The sequence below is a fragment of the Thalassophryne amazonica genome, chromosome 21 (genome assembly GCF_902500255.1).
Source record: "Thalassophryne amazonica chromosome 21, fThaAma1.1, whole genome shotgun sequence".
Classification (NCBI taxonomy): Eukaryota; Metazoa; Chordata; class Actinopteri; order Batrachoidiformes; family Batrachoididae; genus Thalassophryne; species Thalassophryne amazonica.
Genome location: NC_047123.1, coordinates 22546359 through 22572752, shown reverse-complemented (window position 1 = coordinate 22572752; position 26394 = coordinate 22546359). Strand labels below are relative to the sequence as shown.

The 26394-nt window shown below is 40.2% G+C and overlaps 1 protein-coding gene across 1 annotated transcript; it reads left to right on the top strand.

Moving 5' to 3' along the window:
• Positions 1-1498: 1498 nt before the first annotated feature.
• snx3 (sorting nexin 3) lies at positions 1499-25894 on the top strand. Its single transcript, XM_034161857.1, has 4 exons — positions 1499-1703; positions 21636-21731; positions 22081-22205; positions 25133-25894. Exons 1-4 carry the CDS (start codon positions 1542-1544, stop codon positions 25236-25238), a joined length of 489 nt encoding a protein of 162 aa, XP_034017748.1. The 5' UTR covers positions 1499-1541; the 3' UTR covers positions 25239-25894.
• Positions 25895-26394: the final 500 nt, after the last annotated feature.

Here is a 26394-nt window from a genome sequence, read left to right as displayed (position 1 = left end):
AAGACTGCCCCTCCCTGAGTCTGGTTCTGCTGGAGGTTTCTTCCTGTTAAAAGGGAGTTTTATCTTCCCACTGTCGCCAAGTGCTTGCTCACAGGGGGTCGTTTTGACCGTTGGGGGTTTCTGTAATTATTGTATGGCTTTTGCCTTACAATATAAAGCGCCTTGGGGCAACTGTTTGTTGTGATTTGACGCTATACAAAATTGATTTGATTTGATTTGAAATATGGCTATGTTTTGCTGTCATTGTAATTTTGTCCCCATAGAATTGCTCTGTAATGTGAATATGTTTCAAGATGTTAAGTGTGATGTGCCAAAGCGATAAGCTACATGATGGTTTTTATGTGAAAATATTTCTAACTAATGGTACATTGATTCATGCTATTTAAAGGTAATATGAATGACTTTCTGCCACTAGATGGCACACTTGCTCCACACATTCAGGACCTAATGTTCCTTGGTCACTCCTCAAACCTCTCTCTTCCATAGTAAGCAGAAGGAATGGCAGTCCGAGCGTTTTTTGCAAGCCCGACAGCGGGGGAAAAGCCAGATGGGCGTGGCTTGTAGTCCAACCACATTGTTGTTCACATAACAAATTAGATTTTTGTTCGTATTTCTGGGAAATGGCTGCCCAATACCTGCCTATGGGGAAGTGCCCATATAGTTTCACAAGGTACGACTGACTTGTACCACATGTACATATAAATGCATCAAGAATATAAAAGCTCAGAGCACAGAGGGAGTATTGCTTCAGTCTCAGCTCATGCCATTAAGCCACAAAATATTTACATAGGAAATACTGCTAAATTAATGTATACAGTCTGAGTTTCTGTACCTTTAACATGTTGCAAAATGGTAATCATACCATAGAATATATTGATATTAATGACCATATAACACATGATGGGTAGACAGCTGATGTTCATACCACAAATCTTGTTTTATAAAACAAAATATTTGCTATTGCTTCAGTTAGAATTTTACCAATTCTTCATATAAGATATGCTAGTGTTGATTACCCAATCTAATAATAATAATAATTATTATTATTTAATAGCAGGCAAAATAAATAGAAATCCAATGCCACATCAATGTGATAGTTGAACCACAACAGTGGTACGACATTTAATGTACGTTAAACCATGTACGTTAAACTAAATGATCAACGTCAAACAAATTAAATTCAGTGTCAACTTTCTCTGGCCACTGGTAAACAGGCTAGCAGCAGGTGGCTAAACAGCATCAGCTGAAACTCAGCTGATCGGAAGTACCCGAATCATCATGATGTTCCTTCAAAATCAAAGTCGCAATCAGTCATTTTGTGCCTGTAGAAATAAAATATGCTCTAAGATAGACATCAAATCTATGCAATGTTAAACTCAAAAGAGACGCTCTCCCTCAAGTAGCAAGTATGTAATTTTATCTTGCGTTACAAAGACAAAATATTTTTTAGGCTGTTATTCTGAAGGGAAGCATCGGAATTTACAATGTTTGTATTATGGGAGCTTCACATCGTTCCTGGCTGGTGGAAAGACGGCGGTGAAATGGGTGAGACTGTGGTCGATACGAGGAGGCTGTGCGCTAAGCCACAGAACCTTAACGACGCTTATGGACCGCCGAGTAATTTTTTAGAGATCGACGTGATCAATCCCGAAACTGTCGGACTTGGCAGAGGCAGATACACTACATACGAAATCAGACTGAAGGTGAGCGTATAGTGGAAAGTGCTAATGATGTTAGCTTTCAACATACGTCACGCTACTTCACGCCTTTCCCTGTGGTCACACGAAAGTTGTGAATTGCTTGACACTTGCCTATTTTATTTTAAAAAATGAAGCCAAGAAAGATTCAATTGAAACGTGTGAGCGGTTGTCTGTTATAAACAGAGTTTTCCCCTAAAAACTTGCAACTAGCAATGCTCGCTAGACCTAGCTTAAAAACTTAGCTTGCATTAACGTAACGAGCTAGCTAGATGTTTCCTTGGAAATGATACTGATGGATAGCTTTTAAATGAATACTGCGTATCCTTTCTAATAAGTGGTGTGTCTAGTGGCTTGTTTAGTTTTCACAGTGACTAAGATTTTCACTCAGCTTGTTTACAGATATTTACTCAAGGATTTAAACAACAAAGGGCTGTTTAGACCACTGACATTGTGCAAATACAAAAGTGCAAATAACCAGACTAAACGTTACTGCTTCCCTCAACAGTTTAGTGTTGAACTTCTGTCATACCCAGCTTAAGCGCAAAACTGAATAAAATTTTGAGTTTGATATTCTTCATTTGCCTTCTCTGCAGCTTTGAAGGAATCAACCTTATGATGTTGACATCATTTTGAGAAAAGATGTCCTTGTTTGCTGTACGAATTGAATTGTGAAAAACCGTTCCGATATCATATGCGTAGTCACTTTGATAAATGACAGATAGCAGTCATGCTGAATGACCAATCTTTCCTAATGTAGATCCCCACATTGAGCTTTCTACATCCAGATGCTCAGCATATTTAACTGTAATCTATAGTCAGGTTCATAAGTAGTTGGACAGTGAAACAATGTTTATATATATATTTTTTTTATCTCTGTACGGTAAACCGTCACAATGGACTTCAACCCAATCACAACTATTAATGAAGAAAAAATTATGCCCAACATGCAAAATTGCATCGTAGTAAATGCACAGAACCTAACCAGCAGTGCACACCAACCTCCTGCATGTCCTCCCTCAATACAAACATTTTGACCTTTCTCTAGCCCTCCTACCTGTAGGCTCCATCCTTGGGATCATTCTAGCTGTATGCCTTTGGTCCCTCATCTGTACATGTCCAAACTGTCAGTCTCACCTGTTTGATCTTGTCTTCAGACTGTCCTGCCTGCATTGTCCCTCTGATATACTCATTCCCTATCCTGTCCATCTTCATAACTCCCAAAGAAAATTACAGCATCTTCAACTCTGCCACCTCCAGCTTCGCCTTCTGTGTTAATGTTGGCGCCACCACCTCTAATGATACAATGTAAGCTGGTCTTGCAACCATCGTGTAAACGTTCACTTTTGTGAGTAGCAACAGGCTTGAAAAAAAGTCAGTAAAGGTACCTTGACACTTGTATGACTGTAATCCCCACACTGACACGCAGTCGGGCGTGCCAGAGAGTAAATGTGTTGTAAACTATGCGTGAGCCGTGCACAGCTCACGCATAGTTTTTTAGATTTTGAAATCATCAAAATCTCTTGCACCCATTAATTTTGTGAACTAAATGCGAACATTGCACAATCTATTTGAAAACACTGTGTGTCACTGCGAATCAATGTGTCTCATTGCCACAGCACAGTGCATCTGAATGATTATGAAATTATGTCAAAATTCTAAATTTTAAACTCTTCTATGACCCTTCTAAACATGTACTGGTCATTCTGAATATATTGAGTACCTTAGAAAATCTGTTTGGCCCGGATAGAGATTTTGGCACACATCCCAAGTTGTTCATTGGGGTCATATTGGTCAATATAAGGTGAGGTGAGAAGAATCGAAACACGAGATGTTATTGCGCTTTCACTGACCGGCATCAGCTAGGAATCTCACCCGGTCAAGATTCCTAGCTGATGAGGTGAAAGTCTAGTGGTTAAGTGTTGGGCTTGAGACCAGAGGATCCTTGGTTCAAATCCCAGCCTGACTGGAAAATCACTAAGGGCCCTTGGGCAAGGTTCTTAATCCCCTAGTTGCTCCCGGCGTGTAGTGAGCGCCTTGTATGGCAGCACCCTGACATTGAGGTGAATGTGAGACATTATTATAAAGCACTTTGAGCATCTGATGCAGATGGAAAAACGCTATATAAATGCAGTCCATTTACCATTTATAACAGTTGAGTTATCCTCTCCTAAATGATGTGCATACATGTCTAAGCTAGGTCCAAGACTATAAGAATTGGAACCATTACACTTCTTCACTCCTCGGTCATCGTTTTGCTTTCCAAGGTGGTATTAAACACTCTGTTTAAAAACTCCACTGCCACACCTATATCCACTGCCATAAACATGTCCACGCCCCCACTTGTATGTCATCTGAATAATATGCCTTTCCACTCTTCATCCTCTTCAGAGCTGTCATTACTTCATCCTTAGTAATATGTTGCACCTTCTAATTTACTCTCTCCACATTATCCAGCCTTCTTAACCCACTATCCTTGCTCGTCTGTCATCTTTATGAACAACTCCAAATACTTCCCACATCTTATTTTTCTGAGGTATGCTTTTATTTATTTCTTCTGTCTTTAGCTTCTCCCATGCAGGTGTCTGTGGTAAGCACGTGAAGCACGTGCTCCATCTTTTAATGATTATAGTTATTCATTTTATGGTGTTTCAGAAAACAGTTCTTTCTTAGACTGATATTAGCCTTGAGGTAATATTAGACGAATATGCTTTAAACTTATTTTCACTGGCTCACCTGCAAATGACCCCAATATCATTAAAAATATTTAACTCATGACTATGGGTGACTTCAGGCACCTGCTTATTCATGATCAGCCCAGGCATCGCTAATATACAGTCACTCTGTTTTTAGACAGTACACTCAACCAAAATATACACGCAACACTTTTGGTTTTGCTCCCATTTTGTATGAGATGAACTCAAAGATCTAAAACTTTTACCACATACACAATATCACCATTTCCCTCAAATATTGTTCACAAACCAGTCTAAATCTGTGATAGTGAGCACTTCTTTGCTGAGATAATCCATCACACCTCACAGTTGTGCCATACCAAGATGCTGATTAGACACCATGATTAGTGCACAGGTGTGCCTTAGACTGTCCACAATAAAAGGCCACTCTGAAAGGTGCAGTTTTGTTTTATTGGGGGGGATACCAGTCAGTATCTGGTGTGACCACCATTTGCTTCATGCAGTGCAACACATCTCCTTCGTATAGAGTTGATCAGGTTGTCAATTGTGGCCTGTGGAATGTTGGTCCACTCCTCTTCAATGGCTATGCGAAGTTGTTGGATATTGGCAGGAACTGGTACACGCTGTCGTATATGCCGGTCCAGAGCATCTCAAACGTGCTCAATGGGTGACATGTCCGGTGAGTATGCCGGCCATGCAAGAACTGGGACATTTTCAGCTTCCAAGAATTGTGTACAGATCCTTACAACATGGGGCTGTGCATTATCCTGCTGCAACATGAGGTGATGTTTTTGGATGTATGGCACAACAATGGGCCTCAGGATCTCATCACGGTATCTTTGTGCATTCAAAATGCCATCAATAAAATGCACCTGTGTTCTTCGTCCATAACAGACGCCTGCCCATACCATAACCCCACCGCCACCATGGGCCACTCGATCCACAACATTGACATCAGAAAATCGCTCACCCACACGACGCCACACACGCTGTCTGCCATCTGCCCTGGACAGTGTGAACCGGGATTCATCCGTGAAGAGAACACCTCTCCAACGTGCCAAATGTGAGCATTTGCCCACTCAAGTCGGTTACGACGACGAACTGGAGTCAGGTCGAGACCTCGATGAGGACGACGAGCATGCAGATGAGCTTCCCTGAGATGGTTTCTGACAGTTTGTGCAGAAATTCTTTGGTTATGCTAACCGATTGTTTCAGCAGCTGTCCGAGTGGCTGGCCTCAGACAATCTTGGAGGTGAACATGCTGGATGTGGAGGTCCTGGGCTGGTGTGGTTACACGTGGTCTGCGGTTGTGAGGCTGGTTGGATGTACTGCCAAATTCTCTGAAACGCCTTTGGAGACGGCTTATGGTAGAGAAATGAACATTCAATACACGAGCAACAGCTCTGGTTGACATTCCTGCTGTCAGCATGCCAATTGCACGCTCCCTCAAATCTTGCGACATCTGTGGCATTGTGCTGTGTGATTAAAACTGCACCTTTCAGAGTGGCCTTTTATTGTAGGCAGTCTAAGGCACACCTGTGCACTAATCATGGTGTCTAATCAGCATCTTGATATGGCACACCTGTGACGTGGGATGGATTATCTCAGCAAAGAAGTGCTCACTATCACAGATTTAGACTGGTTTGTGAACAATATTTGAGGGAAATGGTGATATTGTGTATGTGGAAAAAGTTTTAGATCTTTGAGTTCATCTCACACAAAATGGGAGCAAAACCAAAAGTGTTGGGTTTATATTTTTGTTGAGTGTAATTGGAAATATAATTATAATAATTGTAAAAGCAAATCATCTGTCAGTTTTCTTTTGCAGAGTCACAGGATGCATACATTAGCATTTTCATGTCACTCAGTGTCTTTTAAATCATTATCAGTGATCAAGTTGGTATGGTATGTTAAATCTGTTTGTAGTAGGCACTTCTTAAAAGCAGACCTTCCAAGATCAAGACCTGCTAAAGGGTGCCACTCAAGACAGCTCTTAAGGAGTTATAGTAGGTGTGATATGGGACATTTTTGCAAGGTTCAATTTTTGTCCATTGCACCACTACTCACCACTTCATGTTGAAGTGGCAAACAAAGGTTTTCATGTAAGAAAATAAATCAAACCTTGGCTTGACTTTCAGTTGTCTTGTGGCAAAACATAGCTGGTAGTTTACATCTTTTTCAGAAAATCCTCTGTGGATCCCAGATAAACTACAAAAATCATCACCAAGTTGTTACTGAGTTAGAGGATTTTGTTTGTGTGTTTGGGACCCATATTATTTATCGTGCATTTAAAGTGAATTCGTGCCAAATCGACATGCAGATCCACATTAGAGCTTCTGTATTGATTTTGAGCAAAAACAATCCTAAGAGAAGCCCAAGCCATACGTTGCAATTACCAGTTCAAAGAGGAACAAAATTCTTTTAGTCAGCTTTTCTGGAAGAGTTGACAGGATGCAGCAAGGATCCAGAGACTACCGCTGTATTGCTCACCCACATTACCCATTTCCTTCCCCCGTTCCCCTTAAAACCCTAACCCTATAAAAATTTTTCTCTCATTGAAGTATGTGATAACCATTGGTAAACAGGCTTGTTTATGTAAAATGGGTATCACCTTATTGATGCTTTGCTCTCCAAACAAGTTGCAGTCATTGAGTCATCAATTCAGTCATGAGTGTAATGGTCAGACAAGCCAGGCTGGACCTTGCTATTTGCTATTGCAAAACACATCTCCTGCATCGTTTGCAATTTTTGTCTGTCACATGCACGTAACATAAGCCTGATCGGGTTTGATAAAATTTACTTTCTCTCCCAGTAGCTTTTAAAATGTTTAATAACTACAGTAGACATTAATCTCAATGATCAGAATCCCTTTTACAAAATTCAAACTGTGGCATTGCATGTTAAACTTAGTGGCTTGTGCATTGCAGAATAAATGCTCTTGGTTGACTTTGAGCTTATGCCCATTGTATACAATAAATTCTGTTGTACATGAATTTGTTTGACTGTATCCCAAAAATTATTTTTTGTCTTTGACTTTATTTTTGTCATTTTTTCACCCCCTTCTTATCTATGTACGAGTATTGTTACTGCATAAAACCTGATCTCTGTGCGTCCGAAACTCCCTGAACTGCTGTAAAGGGCATGTCTCAGAGAATTCCCCCCCCACCCCCCCCACCCCCCATTGGAGGCCATGTGATGATATACTGGTATTAATTTGTACACTTCTGTGAACAGTCTTTAAGCATACGCCAACCAACACAAACAGCTACGGAAACTGTCGAAAACAAAGAACTTATTTGTCCGAATGTTTTCTACAGTGTGTAGGTCACTGAGCAAATGTCTCAGCGAGATATTGAGTGGAATGTGGAATAACTCCTGCTAACGTAATCATGAAGCCGCAGATTAATTGCAAAGTTTGTGTGTGTGATGTTGTTTAAAGTGATAACTGTGTTCATTGTTAATTTCAATGCAGTCCCAGTAACGGCAGCAGCTGTGCGTGTATGCCGAGCAATCATGAACGCAGCCTGTTTAAAGATGGTCTCCATTAGAGGCACAACTTTGTGATAGTGAAAAAGTCTGAGTTTGGAAAACACAGCTGCATGTCCAGGCAGCTTGTAAGAACGGCATCGTGGCAGAGTTTCAGATACATGTTCACACAGTGTTGTGGAGAGTTTCATGTGCATGTTCACAGCGCTAGTTATAACCAGTTTAAAATGGTGTCATGCTCTAGTACAGACAGCAGACTCCACGCACATCTGGATCCAGAATTCAACAGACTCTCAAAAAATTAAACGTTGAGACCGAAGTGTTCATTGTCTCTTCTCTGTACAGAGCAGACTGGACTGTGCGGAGCTTGTGACACGCATACACATCAGCGAGCAAGAAGAAAGTCCGTAGCTCCTGAAAATAACATAATTCCAACTTTTTCCAAACGTCTGCTCGACAGGCTTACTGATCTGAGTGAATGCTGAGTCATCACGTTCAAATGAATGGTCAGTAGTTTAATGATCTGATTTTGTAGCGTTCATTTCACGCTGTCGGTTTGCCATTGTGCGTTTCACGTTTTTCAGAAATGCGCTTAAATGAGAAGTTTCAGTAGTAGTAAAGTCCTATTGCAACCGCATGTGTGTTGATATACTTACGATCATGAATACTTTGATGCTGTGTTGTTGTAAGGCATGTATGAAGTCATGACGAAGGATGGGTATTGATAAGATTTTATCTATCGATGCCATTATTGATTCTGCTTATTGAACTGATTCCTTATCGATTCCCTTATCGATACCTTGTGAATTTTGTATTAAAACTAGGCTTTACAGGTTTTCTATGTATTTCATTGAGTCTTAAAGTAAATAAATATGAAATTGGTCACTGTATCCTTGATCTCTGGACATAAATAAAAATAAACAAAATGGTGTTTCGCTTTGAAGTTATTAATTCCAACTGGACTCAATCGTTCTAACTTGACTCGGCAGAGAGCCGCGCAACGTTTGGAGCTGTGTGAACAGAACAGAGGACGATTCTCGTTTCTTTCTCGCAACAAGACAGGAGTCCCAGTTAGTAACTTTAATCTGCACAAAAGTGACTCACGATTGATATTTTCAGGGATGAAAGTGGTGAAAAACAAAAAAAGCTGAAACCCAAAATAACCCCCAACACCATGTGCACGAAAATGTTTGAATTCTATAAGCTCTGAAATGCAATCTGGGACTATTCCAGACAATAAATTGCAGTGAGTGCAGCATCCATTTAGATGAGGAAAAAAAACAACTTTCCTTATTCATATTCATTCCAGTAGTATTCTGCTCTTAATAGGATGCAGCAGTTTTCTAGTTTGGCAGATACTTCTGGAGGAAATCACTGAAGAAATTAACACATTGAAAATATGGTTTTACTGAAACAAACTGTCATTAAACTTAAATAAAACAGGGATGAAATGGAGGTGTAAGAGTCACTAGGTGTTCACAGGAAACATTTATTTCTGTATTTATTTATAAATGGTAAATGGACTGCATTTATATAGCGCTTTTCCATCTGCATCAGACGCTCAAAGCGCTTTACAATTATGCCTCACATTCACCCCGATGTCTGGGGGTGTCAGCTCATAAATTGATTTATTTATGTATGTTCATTGTTAGTTGCTTTTCTATTTTCTGTTGTGTTTCTATTCAGGTTCTTTTTGTCTCTTTCTCTAAAATTGTGTATAATAAGTATATATTGTATATAATAATCATTAGATTAATATATAAACAAAAATAAATTTAAGAAATATTACAATTTGAAAACAAATGCACCCGAACGTGATGACAGCTGCAACTGCTTAATGCTAACTTTTAACATTGAAAATACCATAGACATGCTAATGCGTTAGCATCGCTCCCATTTTTAAGTTATAAAATACATCTATCAACTGTTTCAGAAGACCATAACAGGTCGGTTTAACATAGAAAAGGTAAATAATACTCACAGACGTATGCTCTCTAGGGTTTTCGTGGGGGAAAATTAAGCGAAAAAAAGAATAAACAAAGCAATAGATTGAAGCATTGCTTCAATCTGCGAACCACTGCTTCAATTGGTTCAAGGTTCAAAGCAAAGCCGCGCTGCATAAAAGTTGATTACGGACCTGCTGCAGGGTCTGTAATCAATGTAGAGAAATTATCATTTTCCTGACTAACAACCCCCAAAACAATGGCCACTCTGAAGGACCGATAACAGAATCGTTAAGCACAAAACTTATTGATGTCGGTGGATGGAATAATTTCTTAACGATACCCGAAAGGAACCGGTTCTCGATACCCATCGCTAGTCATGAGTAATGTTAGACTTCAGTGTAAGTTAACTGTTCATACCGTTTTCCATATTAACATTTCATGAGCACTTGGATTTGAGACCTACACCAGAGCTTAAGTTGTGGAAAACAAAGGCTTTTGGGAGGTGTCTAAACTTCAGAAATTGTGTTCAAGTAATATGATCAGCAAAGGGTAATATGGGCCTCTGTCTAATAATATTTATCTGGGTCACAGTCTGTGAATGAGCATAGTATCAATATAAAAGTGAATAGCATCAGTGTGACTGAACGTAGCAACCTAGTATAAGGGTGATTCTTAGACTACGGGCACTTATTATGTCCTTTGATCATATTGTATGAAAAACAGAAAAAAAGGGGAAATTTCACACTTTTATAGTTATCTTTACAATGAAAGTGTTAAGAAATTTGTTCTAGTAGTCTATGATGACTTTTTCACCTTTTTTCAGCATCATTATATGCAAATGTCGCCGTTTTGTGCTTGTCCCACACCGACTTTTGATCTTAAATGATAAAAATGAATGGTAAAAAAACGTTTTTTCTAATGTTTTAAAATATCTCTGAATAAAATATCAGTAAAATAATCAAAACATAATTGGGGTATTCAATGTCATACAACTGTTATTTTTTTAAACAAAATGTAGTTGTCCCACACTATTGCCGTAATTTCCACCACAACACTGTAATGTCCCTAAACAGTTTGTATGAAAGATTGTTTGGGTAGTTTCTATGGAGATAAACAGTGACATCAGAGCACATGTGTGTATATAGCGCCAAATCACAACAAACAGTTGCCCCAAGGCGCTTTATATTGTAAGGCAATGGTGTGGTGGAAGTTACATTTACAAGGCCAGTAGTGCCCGTAGTTAAAGAATCACCCATAAGTTATTTGTAGCACTAGGAAACTTACAATGCAATGTACAAAACAATTTCATAAACATTGAGCGTTGTTCCAGAGTCTGTATCAAAAAGATATTGCAAGCTGTACTACTTGCTCAATACATCACGATTTTGAAACGGTTTACAAACTTTTCATTTGATTTGCCCTGTCTGATTTTGAACCTATTAAAACATAGATATCTAAATGTTTTTAGGAATTTTTATTTTAATGACAGCAAATCCAGAAGGCCTGGAGAGACCTATATTGGATCCATTCTGGCAATCTAATTGTGAATATGGTTTAAGACATTTATTCTGTATGGACAGAGCAGTTGTGGGACTGCATTATACGGATTAATACAGAATGCACTGAGATTTTGAAATTGTTAGGTAGTCACAGGATTCATTTGATTGGCTTGTCTTTTTGCTGTCACTTTTAAATGACACCCCTGTATTTAGTGGCTTGAAATATTTAGATTGTTTAGCAGCTCTCAAAGTATTTATAGTCCTTCTTTACGTTAAGCAAAATTGAGAGGGAAGAGAAGCCGTCTGCAGGCATTAGCGTGGAATATAAGGCTACTGTACTTGATTAGCGTGTAATAATTAGCATATGCGTGTAATCAGCATTATTGTGCACCTCATAGCCCTGTGTGACCCTGCTTTGCATAAGACCACAAGAGCGGCGCATCCCTCACTTCTCAACAAATGTCAACTTTGCTTCGGTTCTTTCTCTTCTTTCTTTCATCAGCTTTCTTTAGAAGCATTTCACTCCAACTCCAGTATTCCAAGAGTGTCAGGCTTCTTACTTTGACCTGGAATGCATAGCACGCTTGGCTTTGCTTTGCTATTGTCGTTTCTGTGTTGCTCAAAATATTTAGGACTCTTCTAATTTATCTGATTATACCATACAGTTTTCTTGTTTATAACTCATTCCACGGTTTCTGGTTCTCACTGCCATCGCAGCATACACCTCAAACCGAGAGAGCCCTTGTGGCTGCAGTGAGAGTCTGCCTAATCCCCTCATTGAGCAAAAAGGAGAATGAAGCAGGCTGGGATGTGGGGGAGTGGGACCTTTTACTCCGTATCTTTGCCTCCACCCCTCGGGGCAGAAAGCCACCCTCTCACCAGCCTTCCTTCTTCATCCCCTTGCTCACTTATCCCAGTTTATTCCCAGCCGTGTGTAGTCACTCAGTTGCCTCCTTCATCATGCCATTGATAACTATATACAGGCTGAAAGAATTTTTTTTTGTATCATATATGTGTATATGTACCAGAATAAGGGTTTTTTAATCTATGAAATTATAAACAGTGCCCTGACTCATTTATCTTGTACGTGTGTGCCTCAAAACAGAAAATGCACCATTGTTAAATCCATACATCATAAATAGTCTAATCATTATTGTTACACAAGGCATTGACACAAATTATTGGCCCATACATTGTTGGAAATATCCTATTTTTTCTACGATGAGTGAGCCTTTGGCCCATTGGCATTTTTCCCTGTATTTTTCTTGTCTAAAGTTACCTTGACACTTGCACAAATTTGGTCCCCCTGCAATCTGGTGTGCCAGTGAGTAGACTCGTAAACTGTGTACGGCTGCATGCAAGTACGTAAAGACAATTTTGAAATGTTCAAAATTTCTGGCACGCGTTCATTTTGTGAACTACACGAGAACATTGAGCAACCTGTTCGAAAACACTGTCACTGCGAGTCAGTAAGTCTCATTGCCGCAGTGCATCTGATCGAGATGTTATGTCCATCATAAACAGAATTTTATAGATATATTATCTAATGCATGAGAATGACAGTGCAATGGTTTTAACAATCCATTACAATATAAATATTATCCATAATTACCTTTGAGATGATTCCAAATGCGTTCTCCAAAAGAATGTGCAGCTGCAGATAGTTTCTTTGTGACTCTGGGAGGGATCATAGATGGTTGCATCAGCCAGGTTATGACAACAAATGTCATCGGCTGTGAAATTATTTTATTTAACGTGGCGTCAAATGGGACAAAGCGCGGCGTCCAGCGGGACAAAGTGGGTTGCATTGGCACGACGACTTGGGCAGCAGTGCGGGCATCAAATTTGTGCAAGTGTCAAGGTGGCTTAAGCATCAAAGTGGTATTAGTGTTATCATTGAGGCGCCAACCTATTGCGTTCACTATGAGACTGGTTAAGTGCTCACAGGTTGACGGCAAGCATGACATTTAAAGTCAGCTGGATTGCTCTAATTACCTTCAGTCACATTTAAGGGCTGCAATACTGCTCATACTGAAAAGGCGTTAGTTTTTCCCGAGCAGATTGTAATGTTGAGTTTTTGTAACACTAGAATCTCACGGAGCAGCAGATGCTGATGAAAATAGCAAATTTCTGCTGACCTTGAGGAAGAATTCCTTTGTCTGGCGGAGGAAGGAAAAAGAAAAAGAAGAAAAGGTACACTGTTGGGGTCAGAGTGTGGTTGCAAACCAAAAAGAACTTTTAGCTGCATACTTTACAGCCATTTACCAGTGCTTACAACTGTTTGTGGAAAAGGTAAATTTGCTTAAAAATTTTGAACATTCAAAATTTATTTGCGGCAAGAAATGTTGTTTGCGACTCTAAAAAACTACACACTGTTGCAACCTTTTACAAACACTGGCAAAACCCAAAATTCGCGACATTCATCAATATTCACTGCTCTGAGATACGGGCTTCTAAATAGATTTTTGTTTGTCTTTTTTTAATTTTGACCTCTGTGTAACCCTTCATTGACCCCTACATGGCTATAGTTGCCACCCTTGGATGGCTATCATATATTTTTGGGTAGGCCATGGTTCACTGAGGCTGGATTGTAAGTGTCATTTAGTACCTTTTTAAGTGGTGTCAGTTAGGTAAAAAATGACTGGCTCATGGGCTAAGTAGCTCATAGTGTCCATTCAGTAACTTTTTCTGAGGAAACTGAAGTGCATTGATCATCATAGAAACCCCACAGTTTATTCATGTAAAATTATGGTCAGATATGGAACTGCAGTGAATCCTAAGATCGCCTTTGTGGTCTTAAAAAACACACACACACACACACACACACACACACACACACACACACACACACACACATATATATATATATATACTCAACAAAAATATAAACGCAACACTTCTGGTTTCGCTCCCATTTTGTATGAGATGAACTCAGATCTAAAACTTTTTCCACATACACAATATCACCATTTCCCTCAAATATTGTTCACAAACCAGTCTAAATCTGTGATAGTGAGCACTTCTTTGCTGAGATAATCCATCCCACCTCACAGGTGTGCCATACCAAGATGCTGATTAGACACCATGATTAGTGCACAGGTGTGCCTTAGACTGTCCACAATAAAAGGCCACTCTGAAAGGTGCAGTTTTGTTTTATTGGGGGGGCGGGGGACCAGTCAGTATCTGGTGTGACCACCATTTGCCTCATGCAGTGCAACACATCTCCTTCGCATAGAGTTGATCAGGTTGTCAATTTTGGCCTGTGGAATGTTGGTCCACTCCTCTTCAATGACTGTGCGAAGTTGCTGGATATTGGCAGGAACTGGTACACGCTGTCGTATACGCCGGTCCATAGCATCCCAAACATGCTCAATGGGTGACATGTCCGGTGAGTATGCCGGCCATGCAAGAACCGGGACATTTTCAGCTTCCACAAATTGTGTACAGATCCTTGCAACATGGGGCCGTGCATTATCCTGCTGCAACATGAGGTGATGTTCTTGGATGTATGGCACAACAATGGGCCTCAGGATCTCATCACAGTATCTCTGTGCATTCAAAATGCCATCAATAAAATGCACCTGTGTTCTTCGTCCATAACAGACACCTGCCCATACCATAACCCCACCGCCACCATGGGCCACTCGATCCACAACATTGACATCAGAAAACCGCTCACCCACACAACGCCACACATGCTGTCTGCCATCTGCCCTGACAGTTTGTGCAGAAATTCTTTGGTTATGCAAACCGATTGTTTCAGCAGCTGTCCGAGTGGCTGGTCTCAGACGATCTTGGAGGTGAACATGCTGGATGTGGAGGTCCTGGGCTGGTGTGGTTACACGTGGTCTGCGGTTGTGAGGCTGGTTGGATGTACTGCCAAATTCTCTGAAACGCCTTTGGAGACGGCTTATGGTAGAGAAATGAACATTCAATACACAAGCAACAGCTCTGGTTGACATTCCTGCTGTCAGCATGCCAATTGCACGCTCCCTCAAATCTTGCGACATCTGTGGCATTGTGCTGTGTGATAAAACTGCACCTTTCAGAGTGGCCTTTTATTGTGGGCAGTCTAAGGCACACCTGTGCACTAATCATGGTGTCTAATCAGCATCTTGATATGGCACACCTGTGAGGTGGGATGGATTATCTCAGCAAAGAAGTGCTCACTATCACAGATTTAGACTGGTTTGTGAACAGTATTTGAGGGAAATGGTGATATTGTGTATGTGGAAAAAGTTGTAGATTTTTTAGTTCATCTCATACAGAATGGGAGCAAAACCAAAAGTGTTGCGTTTATATTTTTGTTCAGTGTTTGTGTGTGTGTCTGTATATACACACACACTCTGTTGGTGTTTCAAAGTTACACTGCTATAAATTGTTCGTCATATGGCCCAGCCCTACCTTTTGCACGTCGTCATGGTTCTAGTAGCCATTTACTCTGCAGCGTCTCCTCATATGACATTGTGTTTTGGTTGTTGCTGGTTTCAGAGGAGCCCCTCAAACAGAATATCTGTTAATTTGGACCTCATCAAGCAGGGGGATTGGTGGGTTGGTGTGTTTTTGAGGGGTGCAATGGCCATTATCAGAAGTTCTTGTCTTTAGCAGGTTCCCAACTCGCTCATATAGCGTATTCAGGGAAGTGAACTTTGGGGTCTCACTTTGTTTATGGATAGGAGTACATAAAAGCCCTCTTACGGCTCTGTCTCTTTCTCACTCAGTCTTCCACCCCTCCTCTATAGCTTCTCCCTCGCTCTTTCTTTCCCTTTTCCATTTGGGCATTGGAGCAGGGGACTTTGGTCATTAATAAAATGGGGAGGGGGTTGGGGGGGCTTGTCAGGCACAGTCAAGTGTAATCCAAAGTCTACAGCATCCTCTTCGACAACTATTTTAATGGAAATAGGGAACATATTGTATCAAGGCTACCATATCCTACTTGAAATGACAGTATCAAAAGTGGGAGTTGATACTATGGCAACAAAGCAGCTTTTTGCCAGCTAGGCGAGTCGGAGAGAGGGTAGGCTGTCAGGATGCTGGGGCAGGCAAGCGAGGGAATGAGTGAGAGAGTACACGGATAGATAAGAGCCTAAAGAACTATCGCCCCAAAGCTTTTGTTCCCTCTGTTCCCCCCATTTTGGAATATGATGCAATGAGTGTGTATTATGTAGCCATTTTTTAATGCCATTCTGAAAGGGGAGTATATGGGAGGGGAAAGAAGGGGCCATGGAAGAGGTTTAGGATGCGCACTCTCAAACTTGACTTAATCCATCCTGCTAAAAGCTAATGCATGGTAGCCTTGAACTGTTCTCTTGGTAGATGAGTGATCTTTGTCCCCTCTCTCTCTTTCTGTAGCTCACTCTTTTTAAGGGTTCTGTCTCTTTTCAACCCATTTTCCATGAGCCTAAGATGTTATGTCCCACACATTGAGTCACATGCTCTTTCTATGGAGTGTGGTTTTGCATCATTTTTACACATAATACAAGTAAATCTAGGAGGTCTTGATGAGGGAAGGCATATTTAGCTTTTATATATGCGGTCTTACTTTAATTTCTGCATCAGACTTTTTTTTCCAAAACATTTGCTTTGTTCCATGCAAATTTTATCTTATTTGAAATGCCTGTTCTTCTGTTATTCTGCTCGTCAGAAAGTGGGAGGCAAAGTGTGCCTTTGAAATGGGTAATAGAATAGTAAGACTTGTGTGGATCAACCCCATTTTGCAATCACTACAGGACCAGTAAGTTGAGCCACCAAGACCAAATTCTAACCAGTCTTGAAGAAAACAGAGGCTTGTGAAACCTGATCTTTGACTCGCAGGGCTCTCACGTACCACCTCTTACTGTGTGTGTGGCTTTGAGAGGCTGTGAGTGAGACCTCTCATTTTTCAGTTCTGTCATTTTTGTGCCTCCCCCTTGTCCTGCAAGGCCGATCTCTTAATCATAGGCTGTGAGAGTGAGAGAAGCTTGAAAGGCCAGGTGACTTTTCTTACACTCTCACTGTTAGCTTTATTGTCTAGAGAAAAGTGGTCCCGGTGTGTGTGTGTGTGTGTGTGTGTGTGTGTGTGTGTGTGTGTGTGTGTGTGTGTGTGTGTGTGTGGACAAAAACAGTGGTATGCTTTGGTTTATTTGTACGGTGATAATTGTGTGACTGGTTAAGTCCTTGTGCTTAACACCTGTGTGTGTGTGTGTGCTTCATCTGCGTCAGTGTGTGCTTGGCTGCAGTTAAGCGTTTTCTGTGTGCACATGATGGGATTAGAGTCACGGCGGTGGCAGATTACCTGTAACTGTGATCTGTTGTGGCGGGGATTAACTTTGCAGCGCTCCATGCTGTGCGGTAACATGACGCAGCATGGACAGACCTCGGTGAGAGGAGAGCGGCGTTAATGCTGGAGCTCTGGGGCGATAAAGCTAAGATAATCCACTTCTCCTGTGACCTGAGAAAGGGGAGGATTGAGGGGCTCACTGACAACTTCACCTGGAGAAAACTTGAAATGAATAAGACGGAGAAGTATTGTGTTGGGTATCTGATTATTCACATTCAAAAATTGGTGTGTGTTAAAATGATTGTCACACCTCACTTTTCTTCTCGTTTTAAATGTGAGCAGCAAGATATGAATGTACAGGAAAAAAAAGCTTAAATTCTGATCGATATGTTTATCTGGATCACGCTAAGGCTCATGTTTTGAGAATTGATTCTTTAGTTTTTAAAGAAATCTGGTTAAACAATCAGTTTAACCAGATTTACCTCCTTGAAAAGAGGTAAATGTTTTTCAAACAATGGAACACCGCTTACAAAGTGTAAATCTCATTTTTCAAATTTTATTGGAAACATTTGCTGTCCAGCTGACTATGAAATTAGTCGCAGTGGGGGAGTTATTTCTAATCATTATTATGAAATATAGTCAGTAGGTTGACTCTTAGGCCGGGTTCACATGGCAGGATAATTAGGCCGATATCGGACCCAATCTTCCCCTTCCGACAGTCTTAAGGACGCCCCGACAATCGTGATGACACTAAAGATAATCTTATCAGATGTTCCTGCCGTGTGTGGTGTGTTAAGAGTGCTCTGATCTGCTCGGAAGAATGTCAGGAGCGCTCCGATCGCAAATTGGGGATATTCAACATGTTGGATTTTTTTGGGCCCGATATCGCAGCGTGTTGTGACCTCCAACCAAAACGAGCACGCAGCCTGCTGAATGCGACGTGTAGCCAATCAGAAAGTGAGGTGACGGATGTGCGGTGCGGAAAATAAAATCAAAACAGCTTCTGACTTACCAGAAAGTCCGATGGTTGCGCTGTCTCCACTCCTTTTTTCTTTTTCTTTTTGTATCGTTTTTTTCCCTCTGCTTTAACTAGTCCACAAAGTACCTCCGTTTGTTTACTCTGAAGTCACGTTTAAACTCGAGAGATTTTGCGAGATTTCCTGTCTGAGCTGTGAACGTTCGTGTGTGAAATCTGTTCGTGTGTGGTGGTGTTGTCCTTACCGTGTGGCTGAACACCACACACTGTATGACCAAACCTGTTAGATCCATGATTTTTTATTTTTATTTTTATCTTCACGTTTGTGGTCTCTCAGGTTTTGGAAACCTAAAGATAATTTTAAAGTCCTGTCGCGTGAACCAGGCTTTAGACAGCGCATGGTTAGGACTCATAATTTTAAATTCTGAGCACAGGACAGAGCGATTGGTGGGGGGAAGCCTATGTTTTTCACTATTGAAAACCTACAAGAGGAGTCTCAAGGGCATAAAATCTGACTTATTATCAGAGCTAAGGAAATAAAGAGGAGACAGACTGAAAGGGAGAGACCATGAGAGCAAAAAGACCACTCCTGCTTTCACTGCTCTTCAATTAGTCCAACAGACCAGATGAAGCTCTCAGCCTCTCCAGTTTTTCTGCACTTCCATTATAACCACACACAACACTTTTTCGTCTTCCTTTTGTTCAGCTATTTACTCAGCTTTCTTTTTAACTCCATCCTTCCTGCACATACTGGCTTGCTGCTTATCGATCAGACTTCTGCTGCTCACGCTGCATTCGTGCCACACCTAGTCCCTCAATTGCTTTGCTCTTGTGATTTTGTCTTTCTTTGAATTCTGACCTTCTGTGAATGTGGTCTGCCAATGAAATGCTCATTCACTCTCCTTGTTTGCACTTTGTCAGGATGGCCATGTGTTGTCAGAACTAGTGAAGAGGTTTGTAATGTGCTGTTTGCTTCAGTGTTGCCCGTCAATGTCAAAACATCTCCCCTTTAATAGGAAATTCAATTCAATTCAAATTCAAGTGCTTGTCAACAGCAGCTTGGAATTATGTGCACATCTTTGCATCGACATACACACACAAAACTGCATGAGAGCGACAGACCTTGGTAAGCAAAACATAAGTGAACTTTTTTTTTCTTGTGTGGAGGCCAGTTTTGATTTTTCTATTAATTTTCTGCAGTGCATGAGGAGAAAAAGATTTTATTTTTCCCATTATAATAAAGTCAGAGTAGGTAACACAAGGTTAGTCCATAACCACTGCAAAATCAGATGAAGTAAAACGTAGGTTTTTTTTTTTTTTCCTGAAGCTAGCATAATGATTTTCTGCCATCTACACAATTTAAAGGAAAATGTTTACACTTGTCTGTTAAAATCATATTTTGGGAATTCTTTAATCTAGTTCCACCTTCTTCCATGAAACATCACTTTCTGAATTAACACTTTAACTCAGCAGTTGCACTGCTATATGACTCACATTAACCAAAACAATTTACGTATAGATTTTTTTTGTTGTTAGGCGTGCATGTGATGTCAACGTGAGATCATTGGAATTTTGTTTAAATAAGCAGGGATGAAAAATCTCTGCTTTTTGGTGGATTTTTGCTTTTTTTTGTCAGTCCCCTGGGTGATTTTTTTTTTTTAGATCATTGTTCTGCAGGAACCGTTCAGTGCTGAATTTAGTGTTTCTTTTACATCAGGCACCTTGTTGGGCAGCTAAGGGGTCCTCGGGATTATAGTATTGAGCCGTTTGCGTGCTGTCATTCCTCTTACATTGATGATGGTCTGCGTTTGTGATAAACTTGCGTTATAATTAGGCGTGGTCAATTTGGTGTAAAAATAAAATGTCAGATTTTTTCAGAAAAAATTTGACTTTTTTTTTTTCCAAGTATATTTTTTATTTCGCGCCCCCCCCTACTTTTTAAAAGAAAACATTTAGTACAAATGACAGAGATAACTCAAAGCAAGTTTTGCTTTTATTTGATCAAAACTAAACAAAAGCAACCCCTACTTGCCTCCTGGAATTGAAGCTCCAACTGTTCTTTTTGATTTAAAAAAATACACTTGGGTAAGTGATTCCGCCAGAGTAAGCTGCCTTGTAGCGGGAGTTTGCGCTCTTGTTCCCCTCGTAAAGTGTGGCATTTCTCCCACGCAGCTGGATGCCTCTGTTTTTATATGCTGGAATAAGTTTGTGCGGCTGCATTTTGTTGCAATGGGCTTTAGACAAACTTTGCAGCGTGCAGTCACTTGTTCCATGTCTGTTGCAGCAATCCCAAACCACTAACGAAACTCGCTCTTAATTAGTGGTTAGCCATGTTTGTATTGTGTGAGGGAAACGGGTGGGCCTATGGAAGGTCCTGGGGACAAAAAGGTGCACCACAGCAATAGGAGAAAAAAAAAAAACTTGGAAGTTTTTATTTATTAAATCGTCTGCAACAAAAAACTTGAATTAATCGATAAAATCGATATATCGACTGGGCCTGGTTATAATGGTCCGTTAATGATTGTTAATTTGTTCTTTCGATATGCAAATGAAAGGTTATATTGGCGCCAAAATTAGCCGAACATTGTTTGTATAGCAGTGTCTATCTGGTGTTTAACAAGCATTCTGCTACTATATGCAACTGTCTTCATAAGTAAAACTCTTGAATCGCTTCATAGATTTCAATGAAACCTCACACAGTGGTAGTACACAATGTCAAGATGTGCATGAAAGAAAATGATCCTGGTCCAACATGTTCAGATGGGGGTATAATTGAACTTTTGTTTTTAATAGATCACATATGTCAATTTACATACACAGAGGTCTAAAAGGTGCTTTAACAAGCAACCACGTGGATGAATGTAGCCGGTAACTAGGTACAGAAGTACGCCGGACATTTACTCTGTGTTGCTTTATAAATAAATGTATACCGGCGAAGTCCTCTGCATGTGGTCATTTATGTCCAAACCATAAAGAATGCAGTGGTAAGGGATTTTGCATGTTGTGTTTGTGTATTATATGGCTTTAAGGGTTTTCAAAGCTGTTTTCATAAACCAAGACTTACATCTTCCCACAGACAAACCTGCCCATCTTTAAGCTGAAGGAGTCTTGTGTACGGCGGCGTTACAGTGACTTTGAGTGGCTCAGAGCAGAGCTGGAGAGGGAGAGCAAGGTGAGCCGACCATGTCAGCTGAAAAGCAGAGTACAGCAATGATAGCATTTGCAGTGCTTTAAAAATATCTTGGGGGGGTGGGGAGAAGCCTGGACAATCAATCAGCTGAACTTGGTTCACGTGAGCGTTGCCTGTAGAATTAATCATGGTGATAATGAAGTTTACTAAATGCTGAGTTATTTGTCTTTTGAAACATATAGAATTATTTAACCGTCATCTTGTAAATGATACTTTGTAAGGCAGCAGTGGTTTTTCAAATGTTAATAGGAAATGTCACTTATTTTAATGAATTTATTTAACTTGCGTAACCCCTGATGTATGTCTTTCTGTGGATGCTCCTTTATCTTAGGTGGTCGTCCCTCCACTCCCAGGAAAAGCACTTTTCCGGCAGCTTCCATTCCGAGCAGACGACGGGATATTTGATGACTCTTTCATCGAGGAACGAAGACAAGGTTTGGAGCAGTTTCTTAACAAGTAAGTCTGATCCCCATCCTCAATCACACAGAGGCCACAATGAACCAGTTTCACAATACAGTGCACAACTAGTGGTCTCTTGCAAGATGCACAGCGGTCTGGATGCTGGGTGACTCTACAGAACAGTCAGCCTGTAGAGACTTTCAAATCCAGACTTAAGACAGTTATTTTCCCTTTTGTATGGCTAGCATACTGGCGTAGTATGGTACTATGCTTTTTACCCTTTTAAATTAATGTTATTAAGAAATGGAGTGGGTTGCAGCCTTAACTTTATCTAAAGTCTGGGTATTTTAGTAAAGCTTTGGGCTAGTGACCGGCGAACACCTTAGTATTTCTTCTGTTTTCTTGTTGCTTAATGCTGACAAATTATACGGTATTTGTTGTCTTTTTGCCGCCTGATTCTGTTTTATTTTTCCCCCTCATTGTTTGAGGTGCGGCTCCATCCAGTGGTGGGAGTGGGTGTGTGTTCTTCTTCAAGCTTTCCGTCCTGTACACCAGCATGGACTCCTAAAATTTCCTTGTATTGTCAGTTGTGTTGGTAGCATGGCCCAAACAGATTGTCACCCCTTTTGAGTTTGGTCTGCTTGAGGTTTCTTCCTCAAATCATCAGAGGGAGTTTTTCCTTACCACTGTCGCCTGTGTGCTTGCTCTGGGGGTTGGTAAGGTTAGACCTTACTTTGTGTGAAGCGGCGTGAGGCAACTTTGTTGTGATTTGGCACTATATCAATGAAATAAATTGAATTGAAATTGAGGCTTGCTTCATGCCAGATGTGTCACAGATTCTTGGTGACTGCGGTGCGTGCTGATTTTGCCGGCCATGCCAACAGGTTACAGCTTGTGCGCCATAGCTGCCACTTGACTTGTGGGTTATAAACATGGCATTGAAAGTAACTGTGTGACGTACAGCAATAATATTTGCTGGGATCACAGCAACGAGTCATGCACTTCCTGGTTTCCAGTAGCAATAATTTTCCATGATGCTCAACATATTTGGTCTGTCCCTGCCAACTGAAACTGCTTGAAGCTGGTCAGTTGGTTGAGGAATGCACTCTGATTTCCCTCCTAGTTGTTAGCGAACAAGAAAAATGAGACAGTTTTGTGCAATAAGTGTCTTCAACTTTTTCACTTTAACAAAGTGAATGTGCAGAGACAGGTAGGTCTCTCTCTCTTTCCCTCCCTCTCCTCCTTAATTGTCTTTATAATTACCTTGTAAAAGGACAAGCACAACCAGAGAGGACTCAAGTGTGCATCCCCCACAATATAATTTTTCCCACATTTGTATTATTGTTGATGGGTAATTTATGATAATTGCAGCTCAAATTACAGCGTGTGGTTCCACGGGATGGTGTGTGCACTTCTGCTTATTTTTGATCCAGCATGTCCCCGTCTTCTGCTGCCGAACAATAAAAGTTAGTGTGATTGTAATTATTTGCTTTGATTGCGGACTTGCCCATTATCTTTGTTTCATGTGCAAATCCATCAATGTTTCCTGTCGGAATATTGAGTGTGCAAAGACAGTTGAGGAAAATAATTTTTTTTTTTTGTTGTTTTTGTTTTGTTTTTTTTTTTCTTCAACGCATGCAAGAATCTACTGCCAATTAAGATTTAATGTTTGTTTCCTGTGAATCAGACAGTGCTGTTGATCATATCATTGTTCAGAGTTAATCGTGACCTGGCTGGCTGGTTATGTGATTGAGAGTTTTGAGAAGGATAAATCTTTTAAGTCTTGCCACCATTATCAAAGCGAGCTGTGACTTTTTCATTGTTTGTCAGACATAATTCATACTGTAAAGAAGAAATGTTTACTTCCTCACACTTGCCTCCAATGTAAAACTAATGGGTCTGAAGACTGAAGAGTTGATGCCATTTTTGGGGCACTGTGTCCTTAAAGCTTGTTGAATCCGCTTCCTCTGGGAGCGCTTTGAGCCTTCCATCTTTTTGCTATGTTGTTTGACCTGTGACAGCCCTCCCGAGCCACTCAATTTGTTTGAACTATTTCCCATTAAAGGTTAAGCTGCGTGCTCAGGTACAATGTCATTATGTTGGCATGTTCAGAGAAATGTTGCCATTGGGGGGAAAATAAAATGTTTTAGGGTCTCAGGTGCACCAGTTCCTCCTCGTTAAGCTACCTTAAAACATCTGAGGAACATTATGAAGAGCCTGATGTCAACGTGGCCTTAACTGAGTTCCCAGAATCTCCCAAACATGTCTCGACAATGTAGAGGGACGAAAGAACCAGAATGAAAGGTATTATAAAGTCTGAATTTACTGTAGGTAATTGTACCCGGCAGATATGGAGGGTGTGCACACCAAAATCTGATAGCTCATTTACCTTCACCGCTACGCTTTTATTCCATTACAGTTTCAAAGGTGTATTGATTATAATTGTTTGCATTATTTTTGTAGTGGCTAATTTATATTGTCTGTAAATTACCTATATCGGAATTTTGATAAGTTTGTCATGTAGAAATTTGTTTTCACTGTGAGATTAAAGAGCATAATTAAATTTAAAAAAATTATAATAATCCTTGATTTTAATTTAGTTTCTATGTAAAATTCTGCTGGTGTGAAGAGTTTTTTCTTTTTCTTTTTTTTTATACTCTGCAGGCTGAAATCTGTATATTTGCAGAATGACCCAAATCTGTTTGGAGGAGTCATGTGTCATAATTTATCACACACATTTCTGACTTCACTTTTAACATGAAAGAGGTGATTGACAAAAATATTTAACCTGTTCCAAGATTGAGTTCAATATCTATCCAGGTCAGGTGTCACTTTACTCACATCTTTCTGTTTGACCGCCTGTCTGTGTTTTTGTGTCCATTTCTGCATTTGTAGGACTAGTTTGATTTCAGTCGTACATCTGTGAACGATACCACTCGGAGCACCAGCCTGCTGCTATTGATTGTTTTTAATGTGTGTTTCAGAGTGGCCGGTCATCCTCTAGCCCAGAACGAGCGTTGCCTGCACATGTTTCTACAGGAGGAATTTGTGGACAAGAACTACACCCCATCCAAAATCAGACAAGCCTAAAAAGGAAAAGGATGGTTGTGCTTGACTCAACCCAAAGCTCTTCTCACAGCTCCAGGTTTCTCAGACATTAAAACACTTCAGTGACACCTTCAGTGCCGCCCCAAACAGCATTCTTCACTCACACTTTTTGTTTAATTAGTGGCATAATTGGTGTTTGTTTGTCACCTTCAAATTGGATTCAAGAATGTTTGACACATAAATGTAATTGAAAGTAATTTATAATTGATAATTGCTGTCTGGAATTGCCACTAACATTGAGATATATATATATATATAAATCAAATTTAGATATGTTTTGAGTTTGCCCATTTATATAGTATTCTGAGTGACTCTTCTGTGTATGCAAAGCTCATGTAAAGACCCGCAGCCTTTTCCATTGTACCTCTACTCTAGGCATGTTGCAAAACACAGGACCTAAACACAGATTTGACAGGCACCCGCCTCTCCAATCACACTTAGCTGCCCTCTCGTCAAAGTGAAGCATGTGTTTATCAGCCAGCACCCGCCCTACTAACACAATTTTCTAGCAAGAGAGAAGAAATTTACACCAACAGAAATGCAGTATTTCTACAGGCTACGTGCATTTTGAGATTTGTACACAGCTATGCCATTTTTGTTTGTTTTTGAAAATTTTCCAATAAAATATATGAAATGCATATTTGTTGGCGGTTTGCACGATTCGCATGCTTTCTGTTGTGGGAAATAACCACCAAAGGTTGACAACACTGCGGTTTTGTTGTAATTGTTTATTAATAAAATGATCTAGTTTTGCAGTTTCAAAAAGGTGATGATATTGCATTTAATGTTTAATGCTGCCGTCAGCTATAGTGTAGAAAGCAGTGTGGATGGTATATATATAAAAAAAAAAACCCCTGCTTTTTAAGTGTGGCACAAAAGTTAATGGGCTACACGAATACAAGTTCGCTTACTGGTTTTTCTTTTTAGAGATGAAACTTGGAAATACAAGCTTGTTATATGTGCTATATATACTTGATGTTGGCATGGAATGTTTTAAGTCATGTATTAAAGGGAAGCCCTGCCATTTTTTTAACCTGTTTTCACCCTTGGTACTATGGAGTCATCTTTTCACTCAGGATAAAAATAGATACTCTAGGTGCAGTATATATTTAGAAAGCAAATGCCATATGATGCATTT

Excerpts from the sequence above, each read along its gene's own strand:
- snx3 (XM_034161857.1), top strand. The coding sequence starts at position 1,542 with ATGGGTGAGACTGTGGTCGATACGAGGAGGCTGTGCGCTAAGCCACAG. Across the intron at positions 21,732-22,080 it reads AGCTGGAGAGGGAGAGCAAG|GTGGTCGTCCCTCCACTCCC; the intron begins GTGAGCCGACCA and ends CCTTTATCTTAG. Across the intron at positions 22,206-25,132 it reads TTGGAGCAGTTTCTTAACAA|AGTGGCCGGTCATCCTCTAG; the intron begins GTAAGTCTGATC and ends TGTGTGTTTCAG.